This window comes from Dendrobium catenatum, unplaced genomic scaffold (assembly GCF_001605985.2).
Source record: "Dendrobium catenatum unplaced genomic scaffold, ASM160598v2 fragScaff_scaffold_793, whole genome shotgun sequence".
Lineage (NCBI taxonomy): Eukaryota > Viridiplantae > Streptophyta > Magnoliopsida > Asparagales > Orchidaceae > Dendrobium > Dendrobium catenatum.
In genome coordinates, this window is record NW_021319255.1 from 444,189 (window position 1) to 460,117 (window position 15,929).

Below are 15,929 nucleotides of genomic sequence, written 5' to 3' on the forward strand. Positions count from 1 at the left end.
TGGGCTCAAGCCCACATTTTTCTCACGAGTAAATAAACGGCTTGATTATCCACGTGGCGCGCAGCCACGGGGGAATTAGCATAGGAGCAACAAACGGACGGTCACTTTGGTGGGTGGCGTTCGGTGGAAGCGGTAGCTACCCGTTCAATATTTTTTTTTTGGGGGGAAGGGGAAGTATTGGCCCGCTGCCGCGTTAGCTTGTGATGTGCTTGGCGATGTCCACTAGTCTCCTCGGCTGACTTAGATGAGCGACCCACACCCTTGCTACTCGTGGCCAGCACTTATTGGGTCCCCCCTAGAGGGGCGTCTACCGCCTGAGGGAATCGAACTCGGGATGGGGGTTCCCAACCAAGTACGCCCACCTACCAAGCTAAGCATCGGTGGGTCCTTTTTTTTTTGTTATTTCAACTCGCGGGCCTTCTCATTCCTAATAATATTTGCTTAATATTTACTTATTTAGATTATTTTTCTTCTTACATATATAACGTCTACTCACTTATAAGTCCGGGGGCTTCTTATTCCAAGTAATTAAATCTTAATATTATTTTAAATTCATAATTAGAAAAGACTATTTTAAAACAATTTTTTAAAGATAACTGATACGTCATGCAAAAATTATCTTGATTGGGCACGAATCTCGAAGCAAAAATCAAGTTGGAAACTTCAAAAATTAAATTCGGAAGCACCTGAACTCCGATTTCAGCGAGCTTACAGCCAAACTGAGCGTCTCGGAAATACGAACCCAACGACACCAAATTCAACTCAATCTGAGCCCAAATCGAGCACCCGAAGGGCTATTGGAAAGTTTGTACAACAATTTGAGTTACCAAACGGTCTCTGATTTTAACGAGCTTATAATCGAATCGAGCGGCTCGACAAGACGAATCTAACGAACCCAAGATCATCAAATTTCGATATCACTAAGGCCTTAAAATATCCAACGAACGGTGTATGATCGAGGGATTCAATATCAACCGTCCATTCAACCACTCCCTGTTCGCCCCTGATCTCGCACCTATTTACAAGCCATGCCACTCCATAAAAACTATAAATAGACCCCTCGTTTTTCATAAGAGGGGACCCAAGTAAGAGAGAGAAGATTAAGAGAAGAATAATAGAAGATGAGAAGAAGAGAAGGAGAATCAACTCCTCCTCGACCACCGCCGGAGTTCTTTTCCGCCGCCTGAATACGCCAGAATTCTGCCGGATATTCGGGAGACGCCGGAATTCTGCAGAACTTTGTAACTTTGTTTCAATTTAGAAGAAATTGATTGTAATCTGATCGGCCTAACTTGTGGGATGAATCAGCCTTTGTACTTCAAACAAACACTAGTGGAATTACTTCAACTGGGCGTGGCCCTGTGGTTTTTTCCCTCTTTCGGGTTTTCCATGTAAAAATCCTGGTGTTCCCTTTTTATCTTCTGTTTGTGTACGTGTGCTGAATATTCGTACAACGATTGGACGTAAAATCACAAACTCTATCGTCGCATATATTCTAGCCTGCAACAATAATAAATGTATAATAATAATGAAGAATCTATTTTTAAAATACATATAATTTTTTTACTAATTATTTTCTTACTACAAAAAAAGTTGAAAAGCAAATAAAGACAGAGTTCGTTTGGGATGACTTTTTTGTTACTTTTTGAAACAGAATTTTAGTACACAAATTTTGTTTTAAAAACAATAAAAAATAGTCCCAAACCAAGCCTTCATGGTTTGCTTTTCTATCACAACCATTATTTTCTTTTGTCTACTACTTTCAAAAAGATATGTTATCTTGAAGACAGTAACTGAAATGTCGGCGGACAGCAACTCTCAGCAAAACACCTGCAAAGGACAGCTCAGCAAAACGGTTATAACAAGACTGTGAAAGTACACTTCTTGTATTCTAGAGAATTCTATAGAAAGCTTATAAATACTTAATCTGTAACAAGATATGTGAAGTAATAAGATACTGAGTTACTCTGAATACTTCTTTATGGTATCAGAGCCATGGCGCAATCTTCGGATTCATCTCAGATCAGAGAATCAACATAAGCAACGAATGAAGAACCTACAATTCCTGCTTCACTCAAGTTCGTGATCTCAAATATCCGAAACATGGTTTCAAATCAACTAACCAGTGAGAATTATGCAATCTGGAAGTCACAGATTGTCAAATTACTCAAGGCAAATGGTTTTCTACAGTTTCTTCTTCCAAGCGCATGTCCGTCAGAATCAGATATGCAGGGAAACGAAGGAATCGGAACAAAATCAAGAAAAGCTGATTGGATTTTGATTGATCAAAATCTTGCAGCAGCGATATGTTCCACAATATCAGCATCAATCCTACCATACGTGATCAATCTAGAATCATCCTCAGAAATATGGAGTGTCATAGAAAGAAGACTGCAATCAACAAACAGGTCACGAGTAATACAGCTTAAAAATGAGCTGCACAACTTGAAGATGAACACACAAACAATGACACAGTATCTTACGGAGATCAAGACTATAGTTGATCAAATAACAGCGGCAGGCTCCACCATAGTAGATGAGGATATTCTCATGTACACGATCAACGGTCTTCCACCTACATATCAGGCGTTTAAAACGTCAATCAGAACAATGTTACATCCTATAAGTCTTGATGACTTATATTCACTTTTATTAAGTGAAGAAATTCATACTCAAAAAGAAGCATTGAGTAATCTGTCATTAACGGAAACTGCAACAGCTCTGTATTCATACAGAGGAAAAGGCCGCAGAGGCAGAGGAAGAGGAACACAATTCAGTCCAAGAACAGGGTCTACCAATCTTCCCACATGTCAAATATGTAATAAAAGGGGGCATACTGCAACAGAATGCTGGCATAGAATGAATCCAGACTATAAGCCTCAACCTCAGGAGACGAAACAGCAAACAACTCAGAAGGCAATGGTGATGACAACAGAACAAAACAGTCCAGATTGGTATCTGGACTCGGGAGCCTCATCTCATCTAACAAATTCATTGGAGAATTTGAATCAGCCAAGAGCATACATGGGCACAGATGCTATAACAATTGGTGATGGAAGAAATATTCCAATTGCTAATGCTGGATCAGGTATTATACCAACACCAAACAGTAAGCTTCGATTATCACAAATTCTTCATATTCCACAAATTTCTTACAATTTACTATCAATATCTGCTCTCACAAGAGACAATAATATCTCAATATCATTTGATGCTCATGGTTTTGTAATCAAGGACTTGCAGACCCATCAAGTTCTTCTCAAGGGACCAAGTTCTAAAGGCTTGTATCCCGTATCTGTATCAAATAAAGATGCTCTCACAGCAAGATAGCAGTCTCATCATTTGTGGCATAAAAGACTGGGGCATCCTCATCATCATATACTTCGGCTCATTTCAAATAAACACAAACATCTTCAAATACCCACTTCTCAAGAACTATGTCATGATTGTGTTCTTTCTAAAACTCATAAACTCCCTTTCTCCAAGTCTGAAAATAGAGCGTCCAGACCTCTTGCATTAATTCACTCTGATGTTTGGGGACCATCCCCGGTTGTATCGAGTCATGGATTTAAATACTACGTTGTATTCATAGATGATTTTTCTCATTTCATATGGGTTTTTCCAATGATACACAAATCTGAAGTTACACAACACTTCATAAAATTCAAAAATCTGATTGAAAATCAGCTTCAACACAAAATTCAGTGCCTGAGGTCAGATGGAGGAACTGAATATCTGAACTCACACATGAATACTTTTCTCACTCAACATGGCATACAACATCAGACCTCATGTCCCTATACACCTGAACAAAATGGTGTGGCCGAAAGAAAACACAGACATCTAATTGAAACCACTAGAACTCTATTACACTCGGCTCATTTACCTCTCGAGTTTTGGCCTGAAGCAGTGGTTACTGCATCCTTTCTAATCAATTGATTACCATAAAAAATTACACATAATACATCTCCATTACAACTCTTATACAAACTTGCACCTGATTATAAAATACTAAAAACATTTGGATGTCTGTGTTTCCCATTACAACCATCAAACAAGAGACACAAACTTGAACCCAAATCCATATCTTGTGTGTTTACTGGCTATTCATCTGTATCCAAAGGATACAAATGCTATGATCCAGTCACACGCAAAACTTATACATCTAGACATGTTATCTTTGATGAAACCAACTTTCCATTCAAAACAATTCAACGAAATCCAACTACTGATACTCACACCACTCAACAGCCACCTGACATTCTACTTCCTACATCGTGCATACAACCCAGTAATCACATAATCAATACTCACAACATAAGTACCACCTCTCTCAATACTCATAATTCTCATACTTCTACAAACAACACTACACATTCATCTCCTCAATCATTGCCTCGGATATCAGAAGCTACTGTTTTGGCAAATCAGCCAAATGAAGTGACATCTACACATCATATGATTACAAGGCAGAAAACAGGTTCACTTCGCCCAAAACAAGTATTCAACTTATTACATACAAATACTGATGAAGCAGAAATCAACAACAGTGATCCTACCTGTTACACTGAAGCAGTCAAGCACAGCCATTGGCGCAAGGCCATGGCTGAAGAATTTTTGGCACTACAGAAGCAGGGTACATGGCATCTAGTTCCACATCCAGCAAATGTACCAGTATTGGGATGTAAGTGGACGTATAAAACGAAACGGCATTCGAATGGGTCCGTAGCAAGGTTTAAAGCCAGGTTGGTAGCACAAGGGAACAACCAAGAATATGGGATCAATTATCAAGACACGTTTAGCCCAGTAGCTAAATTTCCCACAATAAGAGCATTGATAACAATAGCTCTATCAAAACAATGGCCCATACATCAATTAGATGTAGTCAATGCATTTCTCCATGGTAATCTTGAGGAAGAAGTGTATATGATCACAAAATCGCTTTTACTTAGCTAAACCGATGGGCTCAAGCCCACATTTTTCTCACAAGTAAATAAACGGCCTGATTATCCACGTGGCGCGCAGCCACGGGGGAATTAGCATAGGAGCAGCAAACGGACGGTCACTTTGTTGGGTGGCGTTTGGTGGAAGCCGTAGCTACCCGGTCAATAATTTTTTTTTTGGGAAAATTTGGGGCACAACCCTTTGATATATCAAAAAACAATTACAAGTAATGAAAAAACAGAACTATAACTCCAATTCTCAGAAAAAGGAGAAATGAAGTTCTAAATAAACCAAAATTACATAATGAAAAACAAAGAAAAGAAGAATGGCTCAGGAGCCAAAAGGACTCAGGTAGTTCTGCCAATTCACGAAAAGGGTCAGTTCACGAACGGGTCTGGGCAGAACAATTACCCCTGGTTGCCATAAGACCGTCCAAGGGGTTGCTAAAATCTTAGCAATCATCATTGTCCTATCAAAAAAATCACCCAGGCAACCTATAAGAGGGACAAAATTTACAGGCACCTCAAAAGAGAAAACAGCAAAACCGTCAAAAGCAGATTCCTTCCTCAGGCTACATACAGCCTCCAGTCCACCACTTTTAACCGTGTTTCCAGTCAGAAAAGAAATAAGAATAGTCTTTCCTCCAGTAATTCCTCCAAAGGCAAGGTGCAGGTAATGTATAGCTTTCCAGAGATAATCCATCCCATGACATGTAGTATTTCCGGTGATATCAATCAAACAGGCAATCGTGTATAGCAACAGCATATGAAAGTAGTTGAACCTCAAAATCAGAGAAAATCTTAGTAACACAAATGTATAATAATAATGAAGAAACTGTTTTTAAAATACATATAATTGTTTACTAATTACTTTCTTACCACAAAAAAAGTTGAAAAGCAAATAAAGACGGACTTCGTTTGGGATGACTTTTTTATTGCTTCTTGAAACAGAATTTTAGTACACAAATTCTATTTTAAAAAACAATAAAAAAATAATCCCAAACCAAGCCTTCATGCTTTGCTTTTCTATCACAACCATTATTTTCTTTTGTCCACTACTTTCAAAAAGATATATTATATCCGCAACAACTTTAAATCATAGTTATAAAAAGTTATAGTTATCTCAAACAAACCTTTTATCTATCAACCCAAATTTTTTTCTTAGAATTTTTTATAAATATTGTGACACCGGACCGGAGGGGCTCGACAAATCCACGTCGACGATCCGGTGACAGTTGTCGGACACCACTCTAAGAACTCATTGGAGAAAGAAACCACCACCTAAGAACAAATCTTATGATACATGAACTCACAATAGAGTAAAACTCTAATTTTATTAATCTCCAAAAATCTCCCTATTACAATGAATGGCTATGTATTTATAGACATGTAGCAACATAATAGGCTACACACAATCAAAAGCAAGCACTAAACCTATGTAGTCATATAAGCTACCAAATGGAATAAAATTAGCCTAAATTTAATACAATCAAACAACTCAGCTCTGTCGTCATACTACTGGGGTAGGAGAAACTTCAGACTCATAAGAAGATGTCCAATTTTTCACACTAAGGAGGTGTGTTTGGTTGACTAAATCGGTCTGGATATTTCCACCTGATGTCTTTCTTCCCTTCTATGAGAGACTTCAATATAAGATGAAATCAATGACGAATGGGATAGTGGACAAACTCAAAATGCATCTTTATTAGCACCTTCTCATTTTCAAGTTCAACATCTTCTGGCATGAAGCTATTATTGATTACTGGATCGGTTGAAGAGGCCTCGGAATTTGAATCAGAGAATCCATAGTGATGAATCCCTGGTACTACAATCAGGAGGGAGCTTGATGTAAATCAATGTTAGAGTGAAAAAGTAGCTCATAACATTTATTTCTTCTAGTCACCAAGTTTCCATCCGGTCCAACGAGATAATCAATTTGCTGATATAGTTGTGGAAAGTTGTATCTGTTCAGGAATCCATGAGTTGGAAAACCTTTGCTGATAATGACGCCGGCGACGATGGCGACATGATGACGAACAAAAATGCGAGAGCTGTCCGAATATACAAAGATACCAAGGTGGTTGCCATGTTCTGGTTGGATCATACCAATTCCATTATCATTGATGGAAAGCACATCCATCGCCTTATTAGGGATGATATGCATGACTAACTCCTATTGGCCTTTTATCTTGCTATTCTCATTAACATCATATGTGGGTTGCTTACCATCAAGAACTCCATTGAACGTGTCGTCATCATACATGTCGTACACATGCTCATCTTAAAAAGGAAAACATGACAATTTCGACAACGGATCTTCAAATTCTTCAAAGCTGGACTCGATTGAGGGTGGGGTAGAAGATTGACGAGGTGGTCCTTCAAATACGTACGTCGTTGCCAAAAAAAAAAAGAACCGATCATCTAAGATACCCTCTCCATCATTGGTTCGTAAGCATTCGGTTTGAATAGAAGATCTATAAGCTTCCAACGAAACATATTTTCCTTATCGTCGGATGCCAGCAATGTCCTGGGCAAGAGGACTCAAATCATTCCTTTGTTCCATTCTTGACAATCGTAATTTGAGTTGGACAATTTCTTGTAAAAGATCTTCGATTTCTGCTTCTTGACATGATCGCTGCCGAGTCCGACGAGGCCACATCTTGCTATGTTAATTTATGGACCAAGAATCAGAATTCTACGGTTCTTAGTGGCTAGAATATGCTAACAACAGCTCTCTTGTGAGCCTAACACTTGACGCCGAATCCCAGATGATCTCACATAAAAAACAAAGAGAGCATGAAACTTGCGTTGAGCACCAACACCAACAAGAAAGAACGTCCAGACTAGAGAAAACTCACAAAGTCTTAGGAAGCACCACCTCACTACACGAAGAGGATTTGGTTTTCAAGAACTAAAGATCTTGCCTTCAATCTATTATAAGGATTTGTTATTGCGATCCAGACAGTAGAAGGTGGCTGTCGGCCCGCCACCTGAACTCCTGTGGGTACAGACAAGAACAAACTCTTTTTTTCTCGTACTGTAGATGAGAAGATCTTTCGGTGAGCAAATGACACCGCTCCTTCTTCTTGGAGAGGCGATATCTGGTTTATTCCACAGAGCAACGTCACCACAAGCATCTGCTTCCTTCGCCTAGCTTCACCACCAAGAAATTGATTCTTCCTTCCGAATCAGAAAAGATCATCGGCTATATTGGCAATGCCAGTATCTCGCCGGCTCTGATACCAAATGACATTGGACCGGAGGGGCTCGACGAATCCATGTTGACAATCCGATGACGGTCGTCGGACACCACTCCAAGAACTCATTGGAGATAGAAACTACCACCTAAGAACAAATCTTAGGATACATGAACTCACAATAGAGTAAAACTCTAATTTTATTAATATCCAAAAAGCTCCTTATTATAATGAATGGCTAGGTATTTATAGACATGTAGCAATATAATAGGCTACACACAATCAAAAGAAAGCACTAAACCTATGTAGCCATATAGGCTACCAAATGGAATAAAATTAGGCTGAAGTTAATACAATTAAACAGCTTAGTTCCGGAGTCATATTGTTGCTTGCTAGAATAAATGTAGTGATAAAGTTATAATATTGCGTCTTAGCGTTGTATAGATATTCAGCTCACATACATAAAACACAAGATTTTTTATGTAGAAAACCCTGAAAAGGGGAAAAACCATGGGGTCTTGCCCAGTTGAAATGATTACAATAGTATTTGGGTAGATTACACTGGGCTAATTCACCCTCGAGGGTGATGAGAATACAAGTGTCAATCATATGGTTGAATTCGGGGGGTAGAAGAAAGTCCGGCCTCATTTAGTGGTCTAACAGAAGTCCAAAGTCACTTGGAAGTTCGGGTGTATGTTGGTAGTCTGACGGTGGTTCAATATAAGTCTTACGTCAGATGGTGGTCCGGTGGAACTCCGGTCGTCAAGTGGTGATCTGGCAGAACTCCAGGAGTCAAGTGGTGGTCCGGCGGAACTCCAAACCTCAAGTGGTGGTCCGACGGAACTCCGACGTTAGGTGGTGGTCCGGCGAAACTACATGCCTCAAGTGGTGGTCCAGCGAAACTCCGGGCCTCAAGGGTGATTTGGCAGAACTCCCGACCTCAAATGGCAATCCACCAAAAATCCTGGCCTCGAGTGGTGGTCTGGCGAAACTTCGGCGTCAGGCGGTGGTCCGGCGGAACTCTGAGCGGTGGTCGAGAAGGAGTAAAGAGGCAAGAGCGATCTTCGATCTCTCTCTTATTTATTTTGGCTTGAGGCTCCCTTTCATGAGAAAGGGTGGCTCTATTTATAGATTTTCTAGGGTGGCATGACCCGTAAATAAGAGGAAGACAAGGATATTTTGGGAGTAGTTTGTATGGGCGGCCAATATTGATTCTCTTGATCATAAACCGTTTGTTGGACATTTGGACATCTTAGTGACATCAGAATTCAGTGATATTGGGGTCGTTGGATTCTTCTCGTCGAGCCGCTCGATTCGACTATAAGAATGTCACATTTATAAACCGTTTGGTAATCCAAATTGTGGTTTGAACCTTTTAACTGCTTTGGGTCCTTGATTAGGACCCATTTGGGCTCGGATTGAGTTGAGTTTGGTGTCGTTGGGTTCATATTTTCAAGATGTTTAGTTCAACTACAAGTTTACTGAAATTAGAGTTCGGATGATCCTAATTTTAATTTTGGATGTTTACAACTAGGTTATCCCTCGAGATTCGTGTCCGATCAAAATAATTTTAATTTTGGACGTTCAGCTCGTCGTACGAGCATATCAATCACTATATGACTCCTAAATCCTAAACTAGTTTAATAATTTACTATATAATAGGGAGTACAATTATCCTACAAAGTGGGTGAGATTTGAGCTCATTTGTGTGGTCATTTTTCTTTGTAAAAAAAGTTTTCAAACATAATTATGTGTTTAATTTGAGCTTATTTAGAGTCAGATCGGATCATTTAATAACATAGATATGCATTATGATATTTACTTTTGATTATAAATTTGGTGAAATTGAAATTTATATGATCCTAAATTTAATTAAAAAACATCAAAATACATGGAGAACATAGGCATTTTCTGTAGCATCAAAATTCCTTCACTTTATTCTACTTGATCATCCACTTGGCCCGACATATGAGTGGGCGGGTTTAAGCCGGATCCGAACCAACCCGCCCAATGCCTTGTTCTAGTGTATAGTTCCCGCGTGCCCCATTTCTCGCTCCGATTTCGTTATCCCCGTCCACCACTTGGCCGCCACAGATCAAACAATGAAGAAATTGTCGCGCGCGTTTCAACCTCCCATCGCCGATCTCGCGCCACTTTATTCGCGTTCACCGGTAGATCTCCCTGGCCACTTCCTTTGTTTCCTCTTATTCATCCACCGAACCGTGTTTCGAGAAGAAGTCCCAGAATCCTCGTTCGGCTCCTTCTCTTTTTATCGAAGAACAACCGATTATTTAACTGCTGACCTGCATTGAGGCGGCTGCGGGGAGGCGATGCCATGTCGGAATCTGGCTCGTTCCATGGCGGTGCCGTTGGGGATTACAAGACCTTTCGCCAGACTAGCCGCGATAGTCAGTCTCTTCGCTTAAATTCTTCTTCTATTATCTTACAATTTGTTGTCTATTGTAATAATAACTGCACCATGTATGATCTCAGTAGAATAACAAATGTGGGCTGTTGGTGCTAATTGCTGCGTTTTAATCTTAAAATTAAGCGTTTTTGTTTGTACGGGGAAGCGTGAACAATGTGATTATCAGAAGCCATCAATGCTGATCTCCGACGGTGCCACCACTTTCCTTCCTCAATCAACAAGAAAGAAATATTCGTTGTTGTTTTGTTTCTTTTTTTTTTAATATATTTTTAATCATTCCAATCAAACTAGGGAAAATTGAGGATCTTATTTATTTGCTTCCATACTTCTTGGTCATCTATGTGGAGCCCAAGGTTTTGGGATAGACCGATAGCCTACTGCAAAAGCAGTTCGACGCCAAAGGAGACTATTTCGAGTCAAAGTCCTATAGAAAAATGTAAATAAGATAAACTCAATATATGGTAGACTATAGAAAAATGTACATAAGAAAAGACTATATGGTAGAGTACAGAAAAATGTACATAAGATAAATTCAATATAGCTTGTCGTGTATATTATTATTTCGAGTCAAAGTCCAATATGTAGCTTCAAATTGAAGGTTGGAGCCAGAGCTTGCTAGCGGTAGCTCTTCTTGGTCGGTTAGGGACTGATCTAGACTAAACAATTTGTATGTGTCCGTCTCTTACCGATCAATTACGAACAACTCCTATATGTATAATATCAACGTTGTTCTCAGAGGAACCACTATTAGTTCTTACATGGAAGAGTTCTACTACCTTAGTGCGAGGAACAATCTTACCATCGTAGCAAACCCAATCAACAAATCGTAACTACATACATAGGAGGCTTGAAGGAAGATATACAAGACAAATTTGAGATGAATGTTGTATATTTGTTATCACAGGCCGTATATTACACATATAAGTTGGAGATTCAACTCAACTACGGCTCCAAATCAGCCTCATACAATAAACCACCCACTGAACTGAGTAGTGACATGGTAAAAAGTTCTCCTCAAAGCATTAGACAAAATCCCCTTTAGTGGCAATCGACCATGTTGAATGCTATAAATAATGAAATTAAAGCAGTTAGCAAGATAGGTTTGTTAGACCGGTCCAGCCGGCCCATACGGGACCGGTTGAACGTAACAAGAGGCCGAAGAGTCCGCCTCCTATATGAGCCGCAAGTTCCACGGGAGCCAATTTGGAAGGATTTTTTAGGGAGTTAGGAGGGAAATTTTAATGTAGGGACTGCTTAAAGATTTCCTTTTTGATTGTATGCATTAAATAGTTGTTTTCCTAGGGTTAGGGCATCTTGAATTTCGCTAAAATTTGAGATCTCTTAGGTTTAGGTTTTCTTTTGGGCTCTAGCGATGTCTAGAGATTTGGGAGAGATAGATCCTCCTCTCGAATAGAGGATCCATTGTATCTTGCTATTTTCCATTTCCCTTTCATCAAATAATTCAAATTATTTGATGTTTTCATGAATTTCTGTGGAGAAATCTCTTTGTTTTCCGAATGTTGATAGGAAATACTTGAGATCTACACGTGTTTCTTTTCAAATTGGTATTAGACCAATTTCCTGGGCTGAAATAGAAGTCCTCACTGATTTATGCTGCATTTTCCTCTCCGATCTTATTGTTTTTGCTGTTTGCGAGGCCATATTCACGTCAAGCTTGTTGATCTTTGCTATTGGAGCCTAAATCCATATTCCCATGGCTGGAAGAAAGGTAGAAGTATTGGAAGGGGAGATCGGACAAATGAAATCTGAAATTTCGGATCTCCAAACTCAAGTTTTAGATATAAAAAAGGATATCTCCGTCATCCATGATAAGTTCGATTCAAAATTTTCCATCCCAGAGGAGATGTTGAAAAAGTGCATGAGGGCCAAACCAAAATATTGTCATCAGAGGTGAGGGAAGATGCCGACTGCCAAGGAAGTGGGGAAAACCCTAAGCCGATCAGACGAATGGAAGATCAAGAGGTGGAGATTTTGGAGGGAACAGAAAAAATGCCTCCCCTAAGGCTTCCTAGGGAGGAGTCGGATAAAGGGTATGTGGAGAGGCGTGAGGGGGTGGGGCATGAGTGGAGGGATGTTGAATTTGAAAGAAGAGATGCTGAATTTGAAAAGCGAGGACTTGACTATGATCGAAGAGGTGTCAAATTTAAAAGGAGAGGGGTTGAATATGATTGAAGGAGTGTTGAAATTGAAGGGATAAGGTGGGCTTGTGGTGAATGGTTTGGGTGCGAGCGGAAGAGAGATGATCGACACGATTGGGGGGAACCAACCCCTTGGGGAATGAAAAATTTTGGAGGAAGCAGAGTCGACGGAGGAGATGATTATTTTTTAGGGAGAAGATCCACATGGGTTATTTACAGGGTGGAAATATATTTTATTGTCAACAGGCTGATGAAGGAAGAGAGGCTGACGGTAGCTGGCCTATGTTTGGAAGGGAAGGCTTTGGCTTAGTACCAGTGGAGGGATATGTGATGACCTGTATGGAGTTGGAGGGAGTTCAAGGATTGTTTAGTAGAACATTTTCGAATTGGCAGGGGAGGAGACTTCTACGAGCAGTTCTTCACCTTGACATATGATGGTTTAGTGATGGAATACCAGGAGAGATTAAAGCACCTTGCTAGCTGATTGGACCGCCTTTCTGAGACAATGCTAGAGGAAAATTTCATGAAGGGACTGACACCAGAGATCCGGGCAGCAGTTAGAGTGATGAGATCTTGTGACTTGTGAGAGGCCATGAAGCTAGCTCAGTTGGTGGAGGATCAGAGACACCTAGAGAGAGAGAGACGAGAGGCAGCAGCTTAGGAGGCTCGTATAGGATGACCACCACATTATTGGCATCATAAGAGCCAACATCAGATATTTTTCGAGGGACTTCAAAGGAAAAGATTGCAGGAGAAAGACCTGGGGACGACATCAAGAAGCTCATAGAAACAGAATTACAGGAAAAGAGGGCGAAGGGGCTTTGTTTCAGATGTGACGAGAAGTATACTCTGGGGCACAGGTGTAATGATTGAACTCTTCAGGTCCTTATCGTTTGTGATGATGAGGAAATGGAGGAAGGTGTTGTCTTTCCACCTTGCAGATAAGGTGGATTGTTCGGAGGGGAGTATTGTTAGACCGGTCCAGAGAGTCCGCCTCCTGTATGAGCCGCAAGTTCCACAAGAGCCAATTTGGATGGATTTTTTGGGAGTTAGGAGGGAAATTTGAATGTAGGGATTGTTTAGAGATTTTCTTTTTGATTGTATGCATTAAATAGTTTGTTTTCCTAGGGTTAGAGCATCTTGAATTTAGCTGAAATTTGAGATCTCTTAGATTTAGGTTTTTTTTTTGGGCTCTAGTGAAGTCTAGAGATTTGGGAGAGATAGATACTCTTCTCGAATAGAGGATCAATTGTATCTTGCTATTTTCCGTTTCCCTTTCATCAAATAATACAAATTATCTGCTGTTTTCGTGAATTTGTGTGGAGAAATCTCACTGTTTTCCGAAAATTGATAGGAAATACTTGAGATCTACGAGTATTTCCTATCAAGGTTCACCTGAGATAACATTTACAATAAGCTCGAACCATCTAAATGGTTTATATACTTCCATCCTGGTCATAGATCTAATATGTGCTCCAATCATTGGTAGATACATTTAGTTGATGATGAATCCAAGATCTAACCCGGTGAAGTATTTCCCTTGATTGAGGAGTTTAAGGGCGTACCTGGAGATGAAGTTGAATTTCTATTATGCATTCTCGAAAAGGTATTATTAGCTTCGAAGCAACCCATAGCAAGGCAATAGCATGCAATATTTCAGACAAGGTTCATTATTAGAGGAAAAGTCTGCAAACGCAACATGGACATTAGTGCACATAGAAATTTTATTGCTTAAAAAAAGGCTGTGAAGGCACTAATTAAATACAACAAAGCATACTCATCCGCACAATATCAGTTGGATCAAAAAAGGGTTGATGTTTTTGTAACCGATCTATGCAAGGTAAGCTTCTCTGTTGGCAAAAAATTTATTTGCCAAGTTTTATGAGATCTCACAAATATGAATGTGTTACTTAATCCTGGGAAAACCATGGCGATTCAACATGGGAGCATGATACGAATGCTGCACAAATGCTTATGCATTTAAGTAGGGCAAGTAAATTAGGCTACTTCCATGCCTTCTCCAAGCAAGACCTTGTTGCTGATAAATTTGCATGCATTATTTTCTCAAACTCTCAGTTGCTCTTAGCTTGCTAGAATGAGAATACGGTGTTTCCCTTGCTAATGGCTAAACCGAACACTTCCTCTTAGAAGGTCCTTCCCACCGTGCAATATTTGCTGCACAATTTGGTGATATAGAACTTCCTAATCAACTTCACCAATGTGAGTGATACAACACCAAATTGTCCTTGTCCAGAGGCTAAATTACTGAATTAATACTTTATAGAATGAATCTGAAGGAGCATTAAATCCTACAAGAAATTGGTTGAATTACTGTGAAAGAAACTTATTCGACATTGTGAACCCATACACTGTACCTACCTTTATCATCATAGAAAAGCAAAGAACCTGGCGCATGTGCATCGATAGTCGAACATTGAGCAATAATCACAATTAAGTCCTACTTTCCCATGCCACAATAGAAGATTTGTTAGATAAACTCTATGGAGCTTTTATATTCTCCAAATTGGACCTTCATAATGGGTAACATTAGATTCCCATTTGACCCAACGACAAGTAGGTGGTGTTCAAGACCTGTGAAGAATTGTATGAATGTCGAGTCAAACTGTTTAGGCTATGCAATGCCCCAAGCACTTTTATGCAGTTGATGAATAAGGTATTCGAACCTTTTATTGGTCATTTTTGTGCTATTTATTTTGACGACATTTTGGTTTATAGTGAATCCCTAGACGATCATCTATACTACCTCATGCTATTATTTTCCATTCTTTGAAAAAATAAGCATAGTGGAGATATTATTTTGGCCAACATTGTTGTCAATCACAGAAGGCCATAACTTCCATGGAATTGCAAACTTCTATAGACGCTTTATCCACAATTTGAACACAATTGCAGTACCACTTATGAATTGTTTCAAGCTCAAACACCTTATTTGGGGGCAAGAACAACAACATAGCTTCACACAATTCAAGGCACTCCTCAGCCTGACCTATATATTGTGAACTTTGAGAAACAATTCTATGTTGCTACTAATGCTTTTGCAATTGGCGTTGGGGTAGTTCTTACACGAGTTGAGAAACTTATGGAGTTATCTAGTGAAAAGCTCAATCTTATGAGCTAAAAACGTGGTCATTATATGAGCATGTATTATATGTTTTCATCCAAGCTTTGAAGTAATAAGAGC

The 15,929-nt window shown here is 39.6% G+C and overlaps 2 protein-coding genes across 3 annotated transcripts in view; both read left to right on the top strand.

Moving 5' to 3' along the window:
* The first annotated feature begins 4,458 nt into the window (after positions 1-4,458).
* LOC110116666 (uncharacterized mitochondrial protein AtMg00820-like) lies at positions 4,459-4,956 on the top strand. The gene has a single exon (XM_020850343.1). The coding sequence runs from the start codon at positions 4,459-4,461 to the stop codon at positions 4,954-4,956; it is 498 nt and encodes a 165-aa protein (XP_020706002.1).
* Positions 4,957-10,207: 5,251 nt separating this feature from the next.
* LOC110116657 (protein transport Sec1a) overlaps positions 10,208-15,929 on the top strand; it is a 55,229-nt gene continuing 49,507 nt past the window's right edge. For both annotated transcript variants that reach the window (XM_020850326.2, XM_028696634.1), the window contains exon 1: positions 10,208-10,548. In XM_020850326.2, the coding sequence (XP_020705985.1) occupies positions 10,476-10,548 (73 nt within the window). In that variant the 5' untranslated portion in view covers positions 10,208-10,475. The remainder of the gene's footprint in view (positions 10,549-15,929) is intronic.

What these genes read in the sequence shown, in the direction of transcription:
- LOC110116666 (XM_020850343.1), top strand. Translation starts at nt 4,459, where the DNA reads ATGATTACAAGGCAGAAAACAGGTTCACTTCGCCCAAAACAAGTATTC.